This window comes from Heptranchias perlo, chromosome 4 (assembly GCF_035084215.1).
Source record: "Heptranchias perlo isolate sHepPer1 chromosome 4, sHepPer1.hap1, whole genome shotgun sequence".
In the NCBI taxonomy this organism is placed as follows: Eukaryota; Metazoa; Chordata; class Chondrichthyes; order Hexanchiformes; family Hexanchidae; genus Heptranchias; species Heptranchias perlo.
The window spans coordinates 94,615,566-94,639,700 of NC_090328.1; the positions used below are offsets into that span (position 1 = coordinate 94,615,566).

Consider the following 24,135-nt stretch of genomic DNA (forward strand, 5'->3'; position numbering starts at 1 on the left):
TGTGGACAGGATATACCTGGGCAATTTTCCACATTGACATGGACCCTCTACTCCCGTCATCTCGCTCACAGACAAGGCCGTTTCTGATCACTTCCTTGTGTACCTCGCCACTTGGATCCTTCTACCCCATTTCTTTCTACATCTACCCCTGGAAAAATTGCTCCCCAGTTGCACCTTAAAACTCTTAACTGTCTAGCCTTTGTCCCTCCATTCACCTCAATACATCTGCAGCTGTCGATCTGGTCAATCATTCCCTCAACCCTGCCTTTGATACCTTTGTCTCTGGCAAAATTCTTACTCTTCCCCAGCCCTGGTCATTCTCCCTGGCATGACTCCCATCTTCACTCCTTCATTAATGGGGTACGGTTATGTTACTAGTAATCCAGAGGTCTGGATTAATATGGCTGGTCTCCGCCCCTGCCTCAACCCATCTACCGCTGAAACCGTCATCCATGCCCTTTCACCTCCAGATTCAACTATTCCAACGCTCTCCTGGCTGTCTCCCATTCTCCGCCCTCCACAAATTCCAACTCATCCAAAACTCTGCTGCCTGTTTCTTAACCCACACCAAGTCGCACACACCCTGTACTCGCTGACCTACATTTAGGTCCTAGTCCTCATCCTCGTGTTCAAATCGCTTTGTGGCCTTGTTCCTCCCTATCTCTCTAACTTCCTCCAACCCTGTAACTCTCAGAGAACTCTGCATTTCTCCAACTCTGGCCCCTTGTGCGCCCCTCATCCTTTCAGCCCACCATTGGCGACTATGCCTTTAGCCGTCTATGACCTAAGCTTTGGAATTCCCTCCCTAAACCTCTCCGCCTTTGCACCTCTCTCACAAAACCTACTTCTTGACCCTAAATTAGACAGTACATGGGAAAAATTTTACTGTTGCAAATTTTTTTGTTTTTGGAAATTTTCCTTCTCCAAATATTATTATATTACAGTTAGCTAGATCCTGTTGTTGCACATTAGATTTCACCATACAGTTTTTCCAGATTCTGGTAGAGCCATTATGTTATATATGTATGAAGAACACAGTGACATAATAATCTCCTCCCTCAGATGACTGTAGTTACTGATGTATGTTGTCCTCTTAATTTTTCATCTAGCTGGTTGCCCCAAAATCAGGTCATAGACTCAATATCAACAACTAGCATTTATAAACTGCCTTTAACGTAGAAAAGCATCTTAAAGTGCTTCACAAAGCCATAATCAAATAAATCGATGCTGGGCCAAAGAGACATGGTGATAAAAAGTTTAGTCAAAGTGGTGGGTTTTAAGGACGGTCTTGAAGAAGGAGAATGAAGTGAAGATATAGAGGCATTTAGGGAGGGAATTCCAGGAGATGGGGACTGGTTAGCTGAAGGCATGGCTGCCATTGGTAGGGTGAAAGGGTGATGGTGCACAAGAGTCAGAAGTACTGAGAGTTTGGGGAGGGGGTGGTGTTGGGGCTAGATGAGGTTAGCCGATGAAAAGATCTAAACAGGAGGATAAGAACTTTGAGGCATTGGGGGACCGAGAACTAATGTAGGTCAGCAAGGACAGGTGCTGGGTGAGCAGGACTTGGTCTGGGATAGAATACAGACAGCAGAGTTTTGGATGAGCTGAAGTTTATGTAGGGGAGAGGATGGTATGGATGCCAGCCAGTCAAGTCTGGAGGTGACAAAGGTGTGGATAATGGTTTCAGTGATAGATATACTGAGGTAGGAGTGGAGATCAGCAATGTTACGGAGGTGGAAGTAGGCAGTCTGTGATGGAGTGGATATGGGGCTGGAAACTCGGTATGATAACAGAGGCAGTGGAGGAGTCGAGAGGTAGAACTGGATGTGGAAGCTGTCACCAAGTGGTAACATGTAGATGAGGAAGAGGAGGGGACCAAGGATAGATCCTTGGGGGACTCTGGAAGTAACAATGAAGGGGTGGGAAGAGAATCCATTGCTTAAGATGCTCTATCTATGATTGGATAGTTAAAGGTGGAACTGAGCTGGACAGTGGGGGAGAGGCATTGCAGGAGGATGGTGTAGTGGACCATGTCAAAGGCTGCAGGGAGATCATACCGGGATAATACATCATGGTCACTGTTATCGAGAATGCCATTCGTGACTTCAATTGGGGCTGTTTGAGCAGTGTGGGAGGGGCATGGAGAGATTCAAACAGGGATTTGCAGGAGAGATGGGCACAGATTTGGGAGGCGGCAACAATACATTTAAGGACTTGGGAGAGGAAAGGGTTTTTGGAGATGGAGCAATAGTTTGCAAGGACAAAGGTGTTTAGGGTGTTTAGGAGGGTGGTGGTATTGAAAGGGAAAGGGGACTGAGGATAGGAAATCATTTACAACATCAGCTGGTCTGGGTATCAGGAAGAGAAGTTGGATGATCAGTTGTTTTATGGAAATGGGGTCAAGGGAGCAGGAGTTGGTCTCATGGATAAGGTGAGCTTAGAGAGGGCATGGGAGGAGGTGGTACAGAAATTAGAAAGATAGGTGTTCTGGATTAGGCCTTGGGGGAGGTTTGGCTTGGTGGGAAAGACAAAGCACATGAATGTTGCTTTGAACAGTTGGTTTATGAGTCGAGCATTCTTGGTTAAACCTTTGCCAAGGTATTGGAGCGGGTGAGAAAATGTCTCATCTGGAGGTGTGCATAGACTTCTCCTTTTCAGTTTTTGTTTGGCCTGTGTTCTTTTCCATCAGTTGTGAGGCTTGATATAACTTTGCATCAATCACTTTTGAAAGATTTTGAGAGTGAGAAGAAGGGAGGAAGAAAAGGCAGTGGATACAGTCACTGTTTATAGTATTGGTGTGGGGTTCTTTGGTTTAGATTAACATGGTACATCCATGAGTTAATAGGGATGTTCTTCCATGATACATAAATGAGCTACGTTCGCAGCATAGCGGCTTGCCTGCTCAATGGAGTTGAAGGGGGATTTTCTACCTGAGTTACTCTATATTTGTAATTGTTGCCAGCTGCGTGTCCAAAGGAACAAAGTTGCCACGTGGCGTGAGAGTGAATGTTACCCAGAGAAAAGACTAAGGTTCAATCTCTTAGCTTGTGCTGAGTTCAGCTTTTGTAAGTTTTAAATGAGTCAGTCACTTCATACTGGCTTAACACAGCCTTGAAAGAGTTGCATGAGGGATGATCTGATAATTTACTTAATGAATGTGCTAATAACTCAGCCAGGGAACAGTTAAGAACTTGGATATTCTTACAGGTACAGCACTGCTAGTCACTCCCGTAACTGGTCTGAGAGTGGTGTTTAGAGGTGTACCTGTACTGCCCATTATCTAACCATATGGTAAAGTAATCCAGGTGTGTAGAAGTAGTATTCCCTTGTGATCTGAACCAGATTTTCAAGTCTTTAGCATGTGCTGCTTCAATCTTTTTGAAGGCAGACCAAAAAAGCACTTGGTAAGATGAGGCCAAATGCAAATCGTTAAGCTAAATAATTTCACAGCAGGTGAACACACAGCAGCAGTTATGATCAGACTCGCTTAATTCAATCAATACAGCTTGTCTTCTTGCAGTAATACAAAATAATGAACATGCTACACTCTCTACATCAGTGTTGCTTGATTTAAACAAAGTAACTTCTAATTATTCTTCTGCATTCTCTTTGAGTCTGGCAAAAGCTTGCCCTTGCAGCTTTCTGTTTTAAAACTTGACTGCATATGTCTCTGTATTTTTATCTCTGTGTTCACAACTATTAGGACATTATCCAGGATAAAGCAGTCCGCTTGATCGGCACCCCATCCACTGGCTTAAACATCCACTCCCTCCACCATCGGCGTACCCGCGGCTGCAGTGTATACTATCTACAGGATGCACTGCAGCAACTCGCCAAGACTTCTTCAGCAGCACCTCCCAAATCCGCGTCCGAAGGACAAGGGCAGCAGGTGCATTGGAACACTGTCACCTCCAAGTCACACACCATCCTGACTTGGACTTTTAATGCCGTTCTTTCTTTATCGTTGGGTCAAATTCCTTGAACTCCCTACCTAACGTCATTGTGGGAACACCTTCACCACACGGACTGCATCGGTTCAAGAAGAAGGCCCAACACCACCTCTTCGAGGGCAATTAGTGATGGGCAACAAATGCTGGCTTGAGCAGTGATGCCCACATCCCAGGAGTGAATTTTTGAAAAAAATAACCCCGAAGAAGTCTACATGAAACACCTCTTGCCGAATGCATGGGACCAGTAACCTCCCAAACAATGTGTTTGAGGCGTTTATGAATTGTCAAGAGGGGTTAACCTGTTGCTTATTGTTTATTGTTTTTGGGGAAACAGGATTAAAGCTTAGCTTATTAGCATTTTAACCACCTTTCATCTCTGTGCCTTTTTTAACTTTTCTTTAAATCAGCCCTTATATTTAACTTTTTTTCCAATTCTTTCTATGGAAAAATGGTCAGTAAGTCCTGAAACATGTCAACAATTTGAAGTACAGAATGAACAAAAACAGGGATCTATACTGGGGCCTCAACTTTTCACCATATAGATCAATGACTTTGATGAAGGAATAGAGTTGTGTATCCAAGTTTGCAAATGACATCAAGTTAAGAGGCACAATAAATTGTGTAGATGGGAGCAGAATATTGCTAAGCGGCATAGACTGATTGGGTGAGTGGGCAAAACTCTGGCAGATGGAATTCAAGGTGGGGAAGTGTGAGGTCATCTGCTTTGGACCCAAGAATGACGAGTCAGAATATTTTCTAAATAGTCAGAGTCTAGGAATTGTGGAGGCGTGAAGGGATTTGGGTGTCCATGTGCACAAATCAGTAAAAGCTATTGGACAGGTACAAAAAGTAATCAAAAAGACTAATGGAATTTTGGCCTTTATCTCAAAGGGCTGGAATGCAAATGGGAGGAAGTTATGCTTCAGTTGTACAGCGCCTTGGTCAGATCCCATCAAGAGTGCTACCGTCAGTTTTGGGCATTGCAACTCAGGAATGATATATTAGCCTTGGAAGGGGTACAGCACAGCTTCACTAGAATGATACCAGGCCTTAAAGGGATTCAATAGGGTAAATACAGAGAAACTATTTTCTCTGATGGAGGGAACCCAGAACAAAAGGGCACAATCTTAAAATTAGAGCTAGGCCATTTAGGAGTGAAATCAAGAAGCAGTTTTTCACACAAAGGGTAGTGGAACTCTCTCCTTGAAAAGACCGTGGATGCTAGATCAATTGAAATTTTCAAGACTCAGACTGAGATTGATAGATTTTTATTAGGTATAGGTATCAATGGATAGGGAACAAAGGCGCAGGTAAATGGAGTTGAAATACAGATGAGCCATGATCTAATTGAATGACAGAATAGGCTTGAGGGACTGAATGGCCTACTCCTGTTGCTATACCTGCTTTGTTTTGAGACCCTTCTTGTAGCTTGTGTAGTGCCACAGGGCAGGAGGATGCAAGTTTAAACGTCATTGTCAAACAGTTTTTTTTTACTAAAAGGAAAAGATATGGTGGCTTATCTTCTAATAACCTATATGTTTCCATTGTTTTAAAATGGTATGTATGAGGCAGATGTGTACATAGAAATGTTAAAATAATTAGTGTTGGTTTTATGTTTTAAAGGAATATTTTGTACACTGTTTAAAATATATTTTCAATTGTAACTTTTATGGCTTAAAAGGTCAAAGATGTCAGAAGCGGAGAAGGACCTGGTGGCTAAGATGCTGCGAGCAGTCCTGCAGTCAAGCAAAGATGGTGTGGCTTTCACAAGGCTGCAGGGAGAGTATAAACAACTCACAGGTGAAGTGATTCCTCATAAGCAGCTTGGATTTCCAACTCTTGAGAACTACTTGAAAAGCATTCCTTCAGTTGTGAAGTTTGGAGTTAATAAAAATGGAGAGGTAAGATGTTTATAGAAGATCCATCATTCCTTTTGGGTGCAATTTCTTTTTTTTCCCACCCCCGCAAATCAAAGAAAAACTCCCCTCCTGCCTTGCAGATTTTTTTATTGGTGCTGAGGCACTGTTCCACAGGTGCCATTAGTCCTCTTGTATGATGTTATTTTGCAATTTTGCAGCCACCGAATATGTTGCCCAAATAGCCATTTTGTATGTACAGCATTGGACAATGAATGCTAGCCAGCAACATGACTGTGGAGACAGTCAAAAGTGACCCGTGTTCTTCGCAGCCATGACCGAGAGTCCCGAAGGCTGTGTTGCCTGCCCGGTGCCAGGGTTAAGAATATCTCCTCGCGGTGGAAAAGAACTTGTAGCATAGGGGGAGAATCCAGTTGTTGTGGTCCATGTAGGAACCAACGACATAGGTAGAACTAAGAATGGGGTTCTGCTGAGACAGTTTGAGGAGCTAGGGTCCAAATTAATAAGCAGAACCTCAATGGTAATAATCTCTCGATTACTACCTGAGTGCAAATTGGCATAGGGACAAACAGCTCAGAGTTAAATGTGTGGCTCGAGGAGTGGTGTGGGAGACAGGGGTTTTGATTCACAGGGCACTGGCACCAGTAACGGGGAAAGAGAGCTGTTCCGTTGAAACGGGCTCCACTTAAACCGGGCTGGGACCAGCATCCTGGCGAATCGAATAACTAGGGCTGTTGATAGGACTTTAAACTAAAAAGGTGTTGTGGGGTGGGGGTCAGGTGAGGGGAAATTTAGAAATCTGAAGAGAAAAGTCGAGGCCACAGAGCAATGTAGTGATTTGGGTAAAGATAAGCAGAGTGTGGCAGGAAGGGTCAGAAAGTTTATGGATAATAGTGCATCAACAAATAAGGTCAAAGCAGTAAAAAATGGTTAAAAAGTCAAAATTAATGGTTCTTTATCTGAATGCACAGATCATTCGTAACAAGACAGATGAATTAGTTGCACAAATAGAGATAAGTGGGTTTGATCTAATAGCCATTATGGAGACATGGTTGCAAAGTGACCAAGATTGGGAACTAAATATTCCAGGGTACATGATATATAGAAAAGACAGGCAAAATGGAAAAGGAGGGGGTGTAGCCCTAATAATAAAGGATGACATAAGGACAGTAGTGAGAAAGATCAGGAAGTAGAATTAGTATGGGTGGAAATAAGAAATAACAAGGGGCCGAAAACACTGATGGGAGTAGTTCATAGGCCCCCAAATAGCTATACTGTTAGAGTATCAATCATGAAATAATAGGAGCTTGTAACAAAGGTAATGCAGTAATCATGGACTTTTTTCTTCATATGGATTGGCAAAGGTAGTTTGAAGGACAAGTTCATGGAATGCATTCGAGGCGGTTTCCTAGAGCAATACGTCATGGAACCAACCAGGGAACAGACTATTTTAGATCTTGTGTTGTGTAATGAGACAGGGTTAATTAGTAATCTCACAGTAAAGGATCCTCTGGGGAAGAGTGATCATAATATGATAGAATTTCACATTGAGTTTGAGAGTGATGTACTTAAGTTTGAAACTAGAGTCTTAAACTTAAATAAAGCCAATTACATAGGTATGAGGGGCGAGTTGGCTGAGGTAGATTGGAAAATTAGATTACAGGGTAAGATGGCTGTAAAGCGATGGCAAATATTTAAAGAAATATTTCAATATGCTCAACAAATATACATTCCATTGAGAAATAAAAACTCCACGGGAAAAGTGATCCACCCGTGGCTAACTAAAGAAGTTGAGGATAGTATTAGATTAAAAGAAGAGGTCTATAATGTTGCCAAGAAGAGTAGTAAGCCTGAGGATTGGAAGAGTTTTAGAAACCAGCAAAGGTCGACCAAAAAATTGCTAAAAAGGGAGAAAGTAGAATATGAAAGTAAACTAGCAAGAAATATAAAAATGGATTGTCAGAGCTTCTACAAGTATGTAAAAATGAAGAGAGTAGCAAAGGTAAACTTTGGTCCCCTAAAGGCTGAGACAGGAGAAATTATAATGGAGAATCAGGAAATGGCAGATGCGTTAAACAAATACTTTGCATCTGTCTTCACAGTAGAAGACACAAAAAGCATACCAGAAATAGTGGGGAACTAAGGAGTAAATGAGAGTGAGGAACTTGAAGTAATTATTATCAGTCGAGAAAAAGTACTTAAGAAACTAATGGGACTGAAAGCCGATAAATCCCCTGGATCCGATAGCCTACATTCGAGGGTTCTGAAAGAGGTGGCTGCAGAGATTGTGGATGCATTGGTTATGATCTTCCAAAATTCCCTAGATTCTAGAATGGTCCCAGCGGATTGGAAGGTAGCAAATGTAACTCCACTATTCAAGAAAGGAGGGAGAGAGAGAAAACAGGGAACTATAGGCCAGTTAGTTTGACATCAGTCGTTGGGAAAAATACTGCTATCCATTATTGAGGAAGTGGTAACAGGGCACTTAGAACATCATAATATGATTAGGCGGAATCAACATGGTTTTATGAAAGGGAAATCGTATTTGACAAATTTATTCGAGTTTTTTGAGGATGTAATTAGGATTTTCTCAAGGCATTCGATAAGTTGCCACATAAAAGGTTGTTACGCAAGATAAGGGCTCATGGGATTGGGGGTAATATATTAGCATGGATAGAGGATTGGTTAATGGACAGAAAACCGGGAGTAGGGATAAACGGGTCATTTTCAGGTTGGCAGATTGTAACCAGTGGGGTACCGCAAGGATTGTTGCTTGGACCTCAGCTATTTACAATCTATATTGATGACTAGGATGAAGGGACAAAATGTAATGTATCCAAGTTTGTTGACGATACAAAGGTAGGTGGGAAAGTAAGCTGTGAGGAGGACACAGAATCTGCAAAGGGATATAGAAAGGTTAAGTGAGTGGGCAAGAAGGTGGCAGATGGAGTATAATGTGGAGAAATGTGAGATCATTCACTTTGGTAGGAAGAATAGAAAAAAATAATATTTTTTAAATGGTGAGCATCTATTAAATGTTGGTGTCCAGAGAGACTTGGTGTCGTCGTACAAGAAACCACAAAAAGTTACCATTTCAGGTACAGCAAGCAATTAGGAAGGCAAATGGCATGTTGGCGTACAAGAGTATGGTAGTTTTACTGTTGTACAGGGCTTTGGTCAGACCTCACCTGGAGCACTGCATACAGTTTTGATCTCTTTATCCAAGGAAGGATATACTTGTCTTAGAGGCGGTGCAACAAAGGTTCACCAGATTAATTCCTGGGATGAGAGAGTTGTCCTATGAGGAGAGGTTGAGTAGAATGGGCCTATCCTCTCTGGAGTTCAGTCGAATGAGAGGTGATCTCATTGAACATAAAAGATTCTGAGGGGGCTTGACAAGATAGAGGCTGAGCGGTTGTTTCCCCTGGCTGGAGAGTCTAGAACCAGAGGGCATAGTTGCAGGATAAGGGGTCAGCCATTTCAGACAGAGATGAGGAGGAATTTCTTCACTCAGAGGGTTGTGAATCTTTGGAATTGTCTACCCCAGAGAGAAGTGGATGCTGAGTCATTGAGTATATTCAAGGCTGAGATAGATAGATTTTTGGACTCTAGGGGAATCAAGGGATTATGGGGGTTGGGCAGGAAAGTGGAGTTGAGGTTGAAGATCAGCCAAGATTTGATTGAATGGCGGAGCAGGCTCGAGGGGCCATATGGCCTACTCCTGCTCCTATTTATTATGCTATTATGTAAACCCATCTTCATCTGATGTCCATATGTGTGTAATTTATAGTTGTGGTCAGTCAACGGCAGGAACTTTAGCTGATTTCTCCCCACCCCCATCTAGCCCAGGATTATGGAAGCCATTTGCTATGTCCTTAGTACCATATTGGTGAGAGCGGCTAATTAAGCACAGACGAGGCACTGAACTTATGGCTTTCCTTATAATTATGATGCAGTACCACAATGTACAGTGCATTTACCCAGTAGACCATTGGGGGAGTTAATTCATGGGTTTATGTTTTTTTTAAAAAAATTAACCGTTTAACCTTCTGTTTGGTTGATACTGTGTGTTTTTCTTGGAGATGGGTTTCAATTACCCTTCAACTCGTGCTGTTTCAAGAACTAAGCAAAATCCTTGAGTTAAAAGAATTTGCAGGAAAAAAACAATGTACTGCATCCTAAAAGAAGCTCATAAAACAATCAAAACCAATCATTGACACCTATTTTGTTAAATAATTTAAGTAGATTTTGATCCTTAATGTGCTTAATTTGTCCTTTTTAGTCCATCTGAGAAGTGTGGGATGGGTGAGAGATTAGGTCCAAATTGAACCTACAACTAATGTTAAGTTGTAAGTTAGCTAGTTACTTCTTTAAAGCAAACATACTGTATTTTGAAGTTTTCCTTGGAGATTAAAATCATCTTAAATGCCTTAAAAATTGGAAGGAAACATTTCCCAGTGGTTCAGCTGAATAAGATAGCTAAGCTACATAAAGCAGGAAGGTACCAGATTCTGTCTCTTAGTCTGTGCTGGGTTGTATAGTTAGTAATTTACATTGACATCAATGACCTTAAGTTAGGGAGAGGAAAACTGGATAGGAGTCCTTACACCTGATCTCTGTCCAATACTTTGCTGAAAGAGCACCTGTAGACATCAGTGCGGACCAGAATAGACTTGGCTGTGAGTTCCCTTCGGCACAATGGCCTGCCCACATTTGCTATGTCACTTGAATAATGGTACTTGGGTGAAGTACCAGAGAGCACCCAGCACTATGGAATTATACCCCAGCAAGAAGTTTTCTCTTTCAGAAGAGGAGAGTTGAAAAAGTGAAGGGGAGAGGGGCAATAACTCAAAAAAAAAATCCCAAAAATAACTAGGTAAATATATTGGTGCTAAGCGATACAGACCAGGAATGTCTGAAGTTCATCACTGATGAGTGCTGAATTCGATGATCTCAGCTGGGATGGAGGTGGAGCTGTTGGCTTTAGTATCCCCAGGCTGGGGAAAGAAACAAAAAATCACTCAAAGCTTGAGTTTCTTATTACTGTCCACTAACACCTGCTGGAAAATTTTTGTATGGATATGAGATAAGGGCAAAAATGGGCTCAGTTGTGAAGCACCTACAATTGAATAGTCTGAAACTCTGAGATCACTCATGAAGAATGGTCACTTTAGCGAGGGACTGGTGGCCACCATTGCCTGTTGAGCTATACAACAGCAACAACTGGTATTTATATAGCGTCTTCAACAGAAAAATAGAGAAGTAGAGTTGGTTGGAGGACAGAGTTTCTCTACATTACAGGCTGAGGAGCTGAAAGATGCAAAACTGAGGCACCACATTGGGAACATTACCAGTTTACATTATAAATTTGCATGTAGCAATATATGATGAAGGAAGCTGACACAAAAGTGTGGCAACAGGATGTGCGCGCAGATGTAGGATGGATAATATGTTTATAGGAAGTATAAGTAGATTTTAGATTTTGCTTCTGAAAACGCAATCAAACAGATCATTAAAAGGTTTTTATAGGAAGAAGCTTCAGTGCTGAAACTTTATATTTTGTTTTTGATCCATAGGCAGTTTGTTTTGCTACTATAAACAATGAGATTGCACACATTGCTAAACTGGTAGCCCGTCAGAGAAGTCCTAAGAAGAGGCATGGTGGGCAAACGTTGGTAAATTCCCAATTACGACTAAAACGTGTTCCACCAGCCACGCAAGTTGGTAAGTCAACCTCAGCCATTGTGAACTTTTTAGTAAGTGAAGCCTTCTGAAAAAATGATTTACAAGCTTTGTTGAAGCTGAGTTTCTGAAGGTACGTAACACATTTGAAGACACCAAGTCTGTCTTATGATTTTTACGCCAACTTCTGGGTGATAATATGATTCGAATCTAATGCTGCCATTCTGGTTTTAAAAACCCACTGGTTTCAGGCAAATCATCCAATATGTATTGAAATTTTTTTTCACGGGAACATTTGGCTTTAAAAATTTTAATCCAAATATACAACTGTTTTGGGTTCAGAAGATTCATTTGTGATTTTGTGTTGAGGCCGTGTTTTAAAATTCATCTTCAGTGTTGCATGGCTGCCTTTGTTTTGAATTGCCATAATGGTCTGATGTTCCAATCCAAAGGAATTTGGTCAATGTGCTTATGGGTGGAACTACTTTCTTCTTGGATCTCACCATGGCGTATAAGAAATGAACTTGCATTATATAGCGTCGTTCACGTCCTCAGGACATCCCAAAGTGCTTCATAGTTATTATAGCTACTTTATATTTTGCCGTCACCAAAACAGGTGAATTTCAAAATTTTTCCCCTAATGAGCAGGAATTTCATGGTGCTCCAAACCATAAATTCAAGATGATCTCTACTCCAAAATTACACAAACTGTATCTGATGCATACATGATGCAGCACAATAAATTGAGATGCAATATGTATCACCACAATATTGGGAAACCCAGGGGAGGTGCCAGGGTCTTTACCAGATTCTGGACTGTCCACAGTTTTTTTTTATTGGTTCATGGGATGTGGGCGTCGCTGGCAAGGCCGGCATTTATTGCCCATCCCTAATTGCCCTTGAGAAGATGGTGGTGAACCGCTGCAGTCTGTGCGGTGACGGTTCTCCCACAGTGCTGTTAGGAAGGGAGTTCCAGGATTTTGACCCAGCGACGATGAAGGAACGGCGATATATTTCCAAGTCGAGATGGTGTGTGACTTGGAGGGGAATGTGCAGGTGGTGTTGTTCCCATGTACCTGCTGCTCTTGTCCTCCTAGGTGGTAAAGGTCGTGGGTTTGGGAGGTGCTGTCGAAGAAGCCTTGGCGAGTTGCTGCAGTGCATCCTGTGGATGGTACACACTGCAGCCACTGTGTGCCGGTGGTGAAGGGATTGAATGTTTAGGGTGGTGAATGGGGTGCCAATCAAGCGGGCTGCTTTATCCTGGATGGTGTCGAGCTTCTTGAGTGTTGTTGGAGCTGCACTCATCCAAGCAAGTGGAGAGTATTCCATCACACTCCTGACTTGTGCCTTGTAGATGGTGGAAAGGCTTTGGGGAGTCAGGAGGTGAGTCACTTGCCGCAGAATACCCAGCCTCTGACCTGTTCTCGTAGCCACAGTATTTATGTGGCTGGTCCAGTTAAGTTTCTGGTCAATGGTGACCCCCAGGATGTTGATGGTGGGGGATTCGGTGATGGTAATGCCGTTGAATTTCAAGGGGAGGTGGTTAGACTCTCTTGTTGGAGATGGTCATTGCCTGGCACTTATCTGGCGCAAATGTTACTTGCCACTTATGAGCCCAAGCCTGGATGTTGTCCAGGTCTTGCTGCATGCGGGCTCGGACTGCTTCATTATTTGAGGGGTTGCGAATGGAACTGAACACTGTGCAATCATCAGCAAACATCGCCATTTCTGACCTTATGATGGAGGGAAGGTCATTGATGAAGCAACTGAAGATGGTTGGGCCTAGGACACTGCCCTGAGGAACTCCTGCAGCAATGCCTTGGGGCTGAGATGATTGGCCTTCAACAACCACTATCATCTTCCTTTGTGCCAGGTATGACTCCAGCCACTGGAGAGTTTTCCCCCTGATTCCCATTGACTTCAATTTTACGAGGGCTCCTTGGTGCCACACTCAGTCAAATGCTGCCTTAATGTCAAGGACAGTCACTCTCACCTCACTTCTGGAATTCAGCTCTTTTGTCCATGTTTGGACCAAGGCTGTAATGAGGTCTGGAGCCGAGTGGTCCTGGCGGAACCCAAACTGAGCATCGGTGAGCAGGTTATTGGTGAGTAAGTGCCACTTGATAGCACAGTCGACGACATCTTCCATCACTTTGCTGATGATTGAGAGTAGACTGATGGGGCGGTAATTGGCCGGATTGGATTTGTCCTGCTTTTTGTGGACAGGACATACCTGGGCAATTTTCCACATTGTCGGGTAGATGCCAGTGTTGTAGCTGTACTGGAACAGCTTGGCTAGAGGCGCAGCTAGTTCTGGAGCACAAGTCTTCAGTACTACAGCTGGGATGTTGTCGGGTGCCATAGCCTTTGCTGTATCCAGTGCACTCAGCCATTTCTTGATATCACGTGGAGTGAATCGGATTGGCCGAAGACTGGCTTCTGTGATGGTGGGGATATCGGGAGGAGACCGAGATGGATCATCCGCTTCAGCCTTGTCTTTTGCCAGTCACGTGCTGGACTCCGCCATTATTGAGAATAGGGATGTTTGCAGAGCCTCCTCCTCCCGTTAGTTGTTTAATTGTCCACCACCATTCACGACTGGATGTGGCAGGACTGCAGAGCTTTGATTTGATCCGTTGGTTGTGGAATCGCTTAGCTCTGTCTATAGCATGTTGCTTCTGCTGTTTAGCATGCACGTAGTCCTGAGTTGTAGCTTCACCAGGTTGGCACCTCAATTTTAGGTTCGCCTGGTGCTGCTCCTGGCATGCTCTTCTACACTCCTCATTGAACCAGAGTTGATCCCCTGGTTTGTTGGTAATGGTAGAGTGAGGAATATGCCAGGCCATGAGGTTACAGATTGTGCTGGAATACAATTCTGCTGCTGCTGATGGCCCACAGTGCCTCATGGATGCCCAGTTTTGAGCTGCGAGATCTGTTCTGAATCTATCCCATTTAGCACGGTGGTAGTGCCACACAACACTTTGGATGGTGTCCTCAGTGTGAAGACGGGACTTCATCTCCACGAGGACTGTGCGGTGGTCACTCCTACCAATACTGTCATGGACAGATGCATTTGCGACAGGTAGATTGGTGAGGACAAGGTCAAGTAAGTTTTTCCCTCGTGTTGGTTCGCTCACCACCTGCCGCAGGCCCAGTCTGACAGCTATGTCTTTCAGGACTCGGTCAGCAGTGGTGCTATCGAGCCACTCTTGGTGATGGACATTGAACTCCCCCACCCAGAGTACATTTTGTGCCCTTGCTACCCTCTGTGCTTCCTCCAAGTGATGCTCAACATGGAGGAGGACTGATTCATCAGCTGAGGGAGGGTGGTAGGTGGTAATCAGCAGGAGGTTTCCTTGCCCATGTTTGACCTGATGCCATGAGATTTCATGGGGTTTAGAGTCAATGTTGAGGACTCCCAGGGCCACTCCCTCCTGACTGTATACCACTATACCCGCCACCTCTGGTGGGTCTGTCCTGCCGGTGGGACAGGACATACCACGGGATGGTGATGGAAGAGTCTGGGACGTTGGCTGAAAGGTATGATTCTATGAGTTTGGCTATGTCAGGCTGTTGCTTGACTAGTCTGTGGGACAGCTCTCCCAATTTTGGCACAAGTCCTCAGATGTTAGTGAGGAGGACTTTGCACGGTCGATTGGGCTTGGTTTGCCATTGTCGTGTCCGGTGCCTAGTGGTCCGATGCCGGGTGGTCCGTCCAGTTTTATTCTTATATTAGTTTATTCCCTCTGCTAGCAATACACATGCAGCTCACCTCCTTCACTTTTAGGATCTTAGCACAGTTCTGTTTCAGAACTCAATGTGATCTGCTTTGCAGCACAGTGATAAGTTGAGAGGTTAGAGTTTCGAGCAATTTAATTATTGGCATTTGCAATTGAATCTTTGGTTGTTTGTATTTGGAATTGTCAAGTTATTAAGAGGAATTACTCAGCCAGGAACATAAAATCTTTGTTGTGAGGTACAGTTATCTAGTCACTTCTGTGTCACTGCAAATTAGTTTCTCGACTCCAGTCACCATCTGTCTCTGAAACACAGCATTATAAGATCTATTTGGGGCGGCTGTCTCACACCCCTTGGGCTGGTGCCCAAGTTGAAACAGAGTTTTCAAACATATTTTGAGATGATGGGTGCTGCTGTCCATGCTCTCAAAATACTTAACATTTGCCAGTAGTGGCAGAGCTCTGCGCAGAGGTGTTTACACACTCGTGACGACAGCAGTGCAAATTCATAGGCCAAAGAATCATAGAAAGTTACAGCACAGAAGGAGGCCATTTGGCCCATCATGTCCGTGCCGGCCGAAAAAGAGCTATCCAGCTTAATCCCGCTTTCCAGCTCTTGGTCCGTAGCCTTGTAGGTTACGGCACTTCAAGAACACATCCAAGTACTTTATAAATGAGTTGAGGGTTTCTGCCTCTACCACCCTTTCAGGCAGTGAGTTCCAGACCGCCACCACCCTCAGCTCCCGTCTAATCTTTCTACCAATTAGATTAAATCTATGCCCCTGGTCACTGACCCCTCTGCCAAGGGAAATAGGTCCTCCCTATCCATTCTATCTAGTCCCGTCATAATTTTATATACCTCAATTAAATCTCCTCTCTGCCTCCTTTGTTCCATAGAAAACAACCCCAGCCTATCCAATCGTTTCTCATAGCTAAAATTCTCCAGCCCTGGCAACATCCTCGTAAATCTCCTTGTACCCTCTCTAGTGCAGTCACATCTTTCCTGTAATGTGGTGACCAGCAGTACTCAAGCTGTGGCCTAACCAATGTTTTATACAGTTCTAGCATAACCTCCCTGCTCTTATATTCTGTGCCTCGGCTAATAAAGGAAAGTAATCCCGTATGCCTTTTTAACCACTTTGTCTACCTGTCCTGCTACCTTCAGGGATCTATGGACATGCACTCCAAGGTCCCTTTGTTCCTCTACACCTCTCAGTATCCTACCGTTTATTGTGTACTCCCTTGCCTTGTTTGCCTTCCCCAATGCATTACCTCACACTTCTCTGGATTCAATTCCATTTGGCACTTTTCTGTCCACCTGACCAGTCCATTGATATCTTCCTACAGTCTACAGCTTTCCTCCTCACTATCAATCATACGGCCAATTTTTGTATCATCTGCAAACTTCTTGATCAACTCCCCCCATCTTCAAGTCCAAATCATAAATATAAAGCACAAAAAGCAAGGGACCTAGTACTGAACCTTCTGGGACCCCACTGGAAACAGCCTTTCAGTCGCAAAAACACCCATCAACTATTATCCTTTTCCTGCCACTGAGCCAATTTTGGATCCAACTAGCCACTTTCCCTTGGATTACTTGGGCTTTTACTTTTTTGACCATGTGGGACCTTGTCAAAAGCCTTGCTAGAATCCATGTACACTACATCAAATGCGTTACCTTCATCAACCCTCCTTGTTACCGCTTCAAAAAATTCGATCAAGTTAGTCAGACATGACCTTCCCTTAACATCCATGCTGACTGTCCTTGATTAACCCATGCCTTTCTAAGTGACGATTTACGCTGTCCCTCAGAATCGATTCCAATAATTTGGCCACCACCGAGCTTAGACTGACTGGCCTATAATTACTCGGTCTATCGCTTTCTCCCTTTTTAAACAACAGTACAACGTTAGCATTCCTCCAATCCAGTGCTGCTTGCCTGATCTGGTCTGATCAGTGACTCAGCTGACACAATGGGAATGTGGTGTCCTCTCTGAGTGTTAGAGGGCAGGCAGGGTCACCTTTGCTGAGTTGAGTCATGATATTGTGAATGAGGAGTGGGAGGCTATTTTTTTAAAAATTCATTCATGGGATGTGGGCATCGCTGGCGAGGCCAGCATTTATTGCCCATCCCTAATTGCCCTTGAGAAGGTGGTGGTGAACCGCTGCAGTCCGTGTGGTGAAGGTTCTCCCACAGTGCTGTTAGGTAGGGAGTTCCAGGATTTTGACCCAGCGACGATGAAGGAATGGCGATATATTTCCAAGTCAGGATGGTGTGTGACTTGGAGGGGAATGATCAGGTGGTGTTGTTCCTATGAGTCTGCTGCCCTCCTCTTTCTAGGTGGTAGAGGTCGCGGGTTTGGGAGGTGCTGTCGAAGAAGCCTTGGCGAGTTGCTGCAGTGCATCCTGTGGATGGTACACACTGCAGCCATGGTGCGCTGGTGTTGAAGGGTGGTGGATGGGGTGCCAATCAAGTGGGCTGCCTTGTCTTGGATGGTGTCGAGCTTCTTGAGTGTTGTTGGAGCTGCACTCATCCAGGCAAGTGGAGAGCATTTCATCACACTCCTGACTTGTGCCTTGTAGATGGTGGAAAGGCTTTGGGGAGTCAGGGTGTGAGTCACTCACTGCAGAATACCTAGCCTCTCATCTGCTCTTGTAGCCACAGTACTTATGTGGCTGGTCCAGTTAAGTTTCTGGTCAATGGTGACCCCCAGGATGTTGATGGGGTGGGGAATTTGGTGATGGTAATGTCAAGGGGAGGTGGTTAGACTCTCTCTTGTGAAGATCTCCCCCAAAATTCTACTTCATTTGCCTGTAGGAGAGGCAAATAAAGGTATTTCACCCTGCTTATCACATGCTGGTGCGTTTGCATCACTAGATGTATGTTGAAGGGTATGTGGCAAAGTTCTTCATGTCTCCAGCATTGTGGTCCCATTGATTGATGTAAAAGATCATTTGGAACTATTCAAAGAGCAGCAGGAGAGTTCTCCCCATGAAATAAAAACAGAAAATGCTGGAAACACTCAGCAGGTCAGGCAGCATCTATGGACAGAGGAACAGAGTTAATGCTGTAGGATAATGACCTTTCATCAGAACTGGAAGAAGTTAGAGATTTAACAGTTTATAAGCAAGTACAGAGCCAGGGAAAAAGGCGGTGTGGAGGGGAAGAAAGAACAAAAGGGATGATTTGTGATAGGGTAGGGGGCAGGAGTGACTAAATGATAAAAGGGATGGGACTGACCTCTCTGTGCTCGGACTCCTACACTGTTGCAGTAAAGCTCAACGCAAGCTTGAGAATCAGCACGTTATATTTCGATTATGCACTTTACAACCTTCCACTCTCAACATTGAGTTCAACAACTTCAGATCATAACCACTGCTCCTATTTTCTCAGACAGCAGGTGCTGGTAATAGTTCTGCTGCTACCATTTATACCTCCTCTGGACCCATCTTCTGTTTCTCTTGTGTCCCATTACCATCCCCCTTGCACCATCATCCGTTTTGTCATTTAATCTCTCCTGGCAAAATCCCACTGTATTCATCTCTCGGGCATCTAATTAACCTCATTTTGTTTATGGCTTTTTGCTGATTCTGATCTTCTTATAGTGATTGTTGCTGCTATCCTGATCTGCCTATATCATTCGGCTTTGAAACAGCTTCGTCAGGTCGAACTTTGTCCTCTGGCTGTTTTGGGTGAAATTGCTACATATTTGGTTTCCATTTCAGAACTACTGCACACAAAGTGTAGGTGGTTTACAGAAGGCTCCCTCAAGATGGGGGTTAGATAGGATTCTGTGCTTCAACCCATGTTGCGATTTTCTTCCTCCATTATTCCAGTTGCTATGTAGTCCTATTATTCTTTCCTTTAATTTCTTTTTATTCTCCCTGCAGATTTGATTCTCTTGGGTTATTCCTGGTTTGGTGGCAGGTATTCATTCTGTCGATTGACGGACTCTTTTGTGGGGGTTAGATTTATTTACCTTTCATCTTAGTTTAGTGTGGCTGCATTCATTTGACTTTATTTGTCCTTCCCATTTAGTTTGGGATTTAATCTCTAGTTTCAGTGGAGCCTTTTTACCCATCCTGATGAATCTCTGAGATAATGTTTACTTTTAAAGGTATGCTTTTCCATATTGTAATTTTTATTATAGTTTTAGTATTTTAGGAATTTTAATAATATAAAAATAAAATTTGCTTTTTGGTAGAATTGCTAATTAATCTATTTTGAAAAATTACCTATTCCTGGAGCATTACTGAGTTGTAATTGTAGTGATAGATGGAATATGCAAATTAGAATGGATTACCAGACTTGCAACATCTTCATCTGTTGATTGCAAGCATCCTTCACAAACCGCATCCTTCCGGTTGGCCCTTTTCGTAAAACTCTATGGATGGATATTCACTGAAGTGATCACTATAATTCATGCGTTGTAAATAAGGTATCAATTTCTCTCTGGGAGGGGTAATGGGAGGAAAGGAAAGAAGTAGTGTCCTGTTTGGAAGTTGGCATTTATGGAGCATAGGAAAGTTGAATCCTTTACATTGGCATTATGACCTCATTTACGTCGGCACACTGAGTTTATCACGTCATTCTCCCTATTGGTGATCCAAGCTTATCCTAATGGTTTGTATAATATGCTTCTGTCTGGCTGATGAAAACCCACAATTATCTTTCCATTTTATAATTTACCCCTCTCCTTCCTCTAGGAAAACCTAAAGCAACTTTGAGGCAACCAGAGTATACTAGCCAGCCAGGAAAAGGGGGCCGGAGGACAACTAACTCTGCAAGAGGAAGAGGAAGTGTGCAAGGAGCAAAGACTGGCTTGGGAAGAGAGGTGTTTTCAGACTCTAAAGTACATACACCAGTTGTTGCTGTACCTAAGGATGCTTCAATTCGTAAACCTCTATCTGTTGCAGTCAATAGGTAATTTAATATTTTGATGTGCAGTGCATTAGATTGAAAGATCTCCAGGGAACCTAATGCATCAGATCGAATAGCTAAACATTTAGTTTGGTATGTTATTTCTTGTGAAAGCAGAAATGATAGGAACTAGATGCCCCTTGAGGTTGCAGAAATCAAGTAAGATCACAACTGATCAACACCTTTGCAAATAAAACCAACTCTAGTATTAAGCCAGCTCATGTTTTTTGGAACTTCGACCGAAGGGAACTATTGAAAAGTGTTGTTGGCTAGTTTCCTTGATTTGCTTACTGGGTAAATTAACCACATCAGGGATGTTCTACATTTAATCTTTATTCTTTGCTGAGTTAGCTGTTCTCACCTATGGCAGCAGTAGGGAGGTGTTATAATTGGTTTCAGCATCCCAGAGGAAGTTTAGGGAAGGGAATCACTTCCTGTTTCTGCTCTTGATTTGCAATCCACTGACCCTTGCTGGAAACTACATGGGAGGATGGAAATGGTTTAAGTTTTGTAACCCTTACCCCTTTTTCCTGGTTGAGTAGATTGCTGATGCATGCTTTTTAGGCTTGTAAGATTGGTGACTTGGGGAAGATGTAGAGAGACTGATTGCACCTTTGGAACTGTGCTCCATTAGTTTCTTCCATAAGAAGAGCAGTGGAATAAATTGGAAAGGTTTTGCAGTTTAGTTGATGGAATGAATAATTTTTTTTTAAAAGTCTAAAATTTCTGTTCCGTATTACAGTGTAGCAAGTATGTTCTATACCAGAAGCTATTTCCCATATTTCAATAACATTAAGACAAAGTTGAAGTATAGTTATGCTAACGTTTTGTAAGTTTCCAGGTTGCATGCAGGGCTGCTGTACTGTTAATAAAAACAGAAAATGCTGGAAATACTCAGCAAGTCAGGCAACATCTGTGGAGAAAGAAAGAGTTAACGTTTCAGGTCAGAAGAAACCAAGACTTGCACTTAGCGTATTTCACAACCACGGGACGTCTCAGTGTTTTATAGCCAGTGAAGTACTTTTGAAGTGTAGTCGCTGTTGTAATGTAAGAAAAGTGGCAGCCAATTTGCCTTCAGCAAGGTCCCACAAATAGCAATGTGATAATGACCAGATAATCTGTTTTTAGGTGTTGGTTGGGAGATAAATATTGACCAGGATTCTGGGGAGAACTCCCCAGCTCTTCAAAATGGTGCCATGGGATCTTTTACGTCCACCTGAGAGGCACACCGGGCTTTAGTTTAATGTCTCATCTGAAAGATGACACCTCCAACTCTCTCAGTACTACACTGGAGTATCAGCCTTGATACAAAACCTGGAGCCACCATGTAGAAACTGGAACCATCTGAAATGTGGATGTTGAAGGATGCTAAGCATAAGCCAAGTACAGCACATGACAAACAACGAACTGCTCAACTTAGTAGGATAAATAGACGTGCTGAGATCAGTAGCCCAAAGAAAGACCAGATACTTTGGATATGTAATTTGAGAATCACGGGGTCAGTTAATGTGAAATTGAGGTGACAAAGGAGACATGAAAGGGGGGTGAGAAAGAAAGCAAGAGGAAAATATCCCATGTTACAGTAACATTGATGATGGTCAACCAGATTATACAACTGGCTCAGGATTGAAGGATATGCACCACTGAGGCTGCCAGCCTTTGAATTGAAGACTGGACTTGAATATTAATTTGGCCTCGTGAAATAACAATCTTTATGAACCATATATTTGTAATAAATGTTATGGTGACTGAAATCAACACTCCAGTTTTTAAGCACCTTTTGGGGCTTATGTATTATGGAATCACTCAGCCTTTGGGCTTTCATTCCTCTTTGTATATAGGCTCTTTTTGCACTAATACTCGAACTGCATGGAATGTCTTTCGAGGTGTCTTGAATATTTACAGCTAATTGTTTTTAATTTGTCAATTTTCTCCTTCCCTCCTGTGCTGAAGGTGTTGACCCTTTGCTGGTGTATGGGTACATGCGCAGCAGGCACCCTCCAGTATTTCACCCAAGTAGCCAGTATTTCAGTGTAACCCTTGACGGTGAGTGTTGGCAAGCTTTGACTCCACAAGGACCATTACACCCAAACCAGATCCTGTTCGTGCTGTTATAAAATTTAGAAATAAAATGGTTTGCACAACATTCCACCAATTATGTGAGTAACTTTCCTGACATAGGAAGTGCAGTTATTTCATTATTGTAGGAAAATAAATCTTCACAGTCTATGCCTCTGACCACACAATACAGTGGGAGTCTGTGAAAACCACAGTGAATGCAACCTCTGTTAGTGATCTGCTATCTGGTGGCTAGTTTGGCTTCAGAACAAACTGGTTGATTTAACAAGTGCTCAATTTCATTGGAAATGAAGTGATTCTCTTAATAATCACCATGAAGTTAGAGCAATATTTCCTTGCATTTCTACAGTCCGAGTGGGTATGAGATTCAGGCCTCTAGTGCCATATCTGGTGAACTGGATATGAGATGAAGCAGGTGATGATTTTTTTTTACAATTTTGAGCATTATATGGACCTTGTACCTGTCTCTCACCCTACCTCCAACAACACCTCTTGATCTCTTTTTTTATCCCCCTCCCTGTTGCTAGCTATGAGCATGCATCTACTTCAAACCAATCCCCTCCCACTTGCTCCCAACCTTTGCTTCTATGGCTGCTCAGAGCTGTCCCATATCAAAATAAATCATATTTTTAGTCCACAATGGATTCAGAAAGGATGGAGTAGGTCAAAAGGAAGGAGGGGTTGCCATATTTATCAATGAGAATCTATCTAACTGCTCTACAAAAATGTGATTTTGCTTCAGATACAAACGAAGTTATTTGGGTTCAAGTGGATTAGAGTCAAGGGCATGGGCTGATTATTGGTACTTGCTATAGACCTCCAGGCTAGGCACCTGAACATGATGACTTACTATGGAAACAAATTAGAGCTTCTGAATCATGCCTATTTTAATTGGCCCAATAGGGGTGGCACAGTGTTGTCCCAGTGTTTCCAGACAGAAAACATTACCACAAATGCCCCCCCCCCCCCCCCCCCTAGGAGGGTACCACTAAACTGAGTGGGTATGAGATCCTGGCCTCTAGTGGCATATCTGGTGAACTGGATTTGTGATGAAGCAGCTGATGATTTTTTTTTTACAATTTTCAGAATTATGTGGGCCATCTTTTATTTGTCTCCCACTCTGTACCTCCAACACCTCTTAATCTCTCTTTCTTCCCCCCCGCCCCCCCCCCCCATGAGGTCCAATTAAACTGAAAGAAGTTTAAAATAAAACTGAATCAGGATATTATTGTCAAAATCAATCATATGGTAAACATCTTGCAGTGCCCACCGGTCGCAGAAAGCCTCGAGCGTACTGGCAGACCCTCTCCAGGGCCACCTGGGCGTGGACAAGATCTTCGAAGAGAGCCAGAGCGACTGTCCCCCACTGGTCCCACTCATCCTGTGATCTCCGTTTGATGGGAGACTTTAATTTTCTTGGAATTCAGTGGCATAATAGTATACCTTCTGATGCGGTGGGCAGTGCAACTGAAAGATTTGTTAAAATAATACAAGATTGTTTCCTAACTCAGCATGTCAATGAGGAAACCAGGAGTAATCATATACTAGATCTAGTGTTTAGTAGCTAGCCAAACTTGGTATCAAACCGCATTGGGAAGAACACCTGGGCATAGTGACCAGAATATAATGAGGTTTTAATGGGCTAGCAGAACCAAAAGTATTGAGAATCTACAGTTAATTCTTTTTTTTAAAAATAGCTAACTTCAATAAAATGGCAAAAGACTTGAAACAGGTCAATTGGTCAAGCCTACTGGGTGGGGACGTGACTGATACTGAATATAAATGGCATGTCTCTAAGAACGTATTAAAACATGTAGAAGTCATGTATGTCCCTAAAGTCAAAAGAAGGGCAGTAACAAGAAAAGCCAAGGTGACTGACAGGTCATGTA

At 43.1% G+C, this 24,135-nt stretch overlaps 1 protein-coding gene across 2 annotated transcripts in view; it reads left to right on the forward strand.

Moving 5' to 3' along the window:
• The window catches only part of LOC137321109 (tudor domain-containing protein 7-like), a 128,051-nt gene that overhangs the window by 10,610 nt on the left and 93,306 nt on the right, over positions 1 to 24,135 (forward strand). For both annotated transcript variants that reach the window (XR_010962712.1, XM_067983318.1), the window contains exons 2-4: positions 5,632 to 5,851; positions 11,404 to 11,551; positions 19,954 to 20,170. Coding sequence is in view for 1 of the 2 variants with exons in the window: in XM_067983318.1 (XP_067839419.1) it covers positions 5,639 to 5,851; positions 11,404 to 11,551; positions 19,954 to 20,170 (578 nt within the window). In the remaining variant the exon portion in view is untranslated. The remainder of the gene's footprint in view (positions 1 to 5,631; positions 5,852 to 11,403; positions 11,552 to 19,953; positions 20,171 to 24,135) is intronic.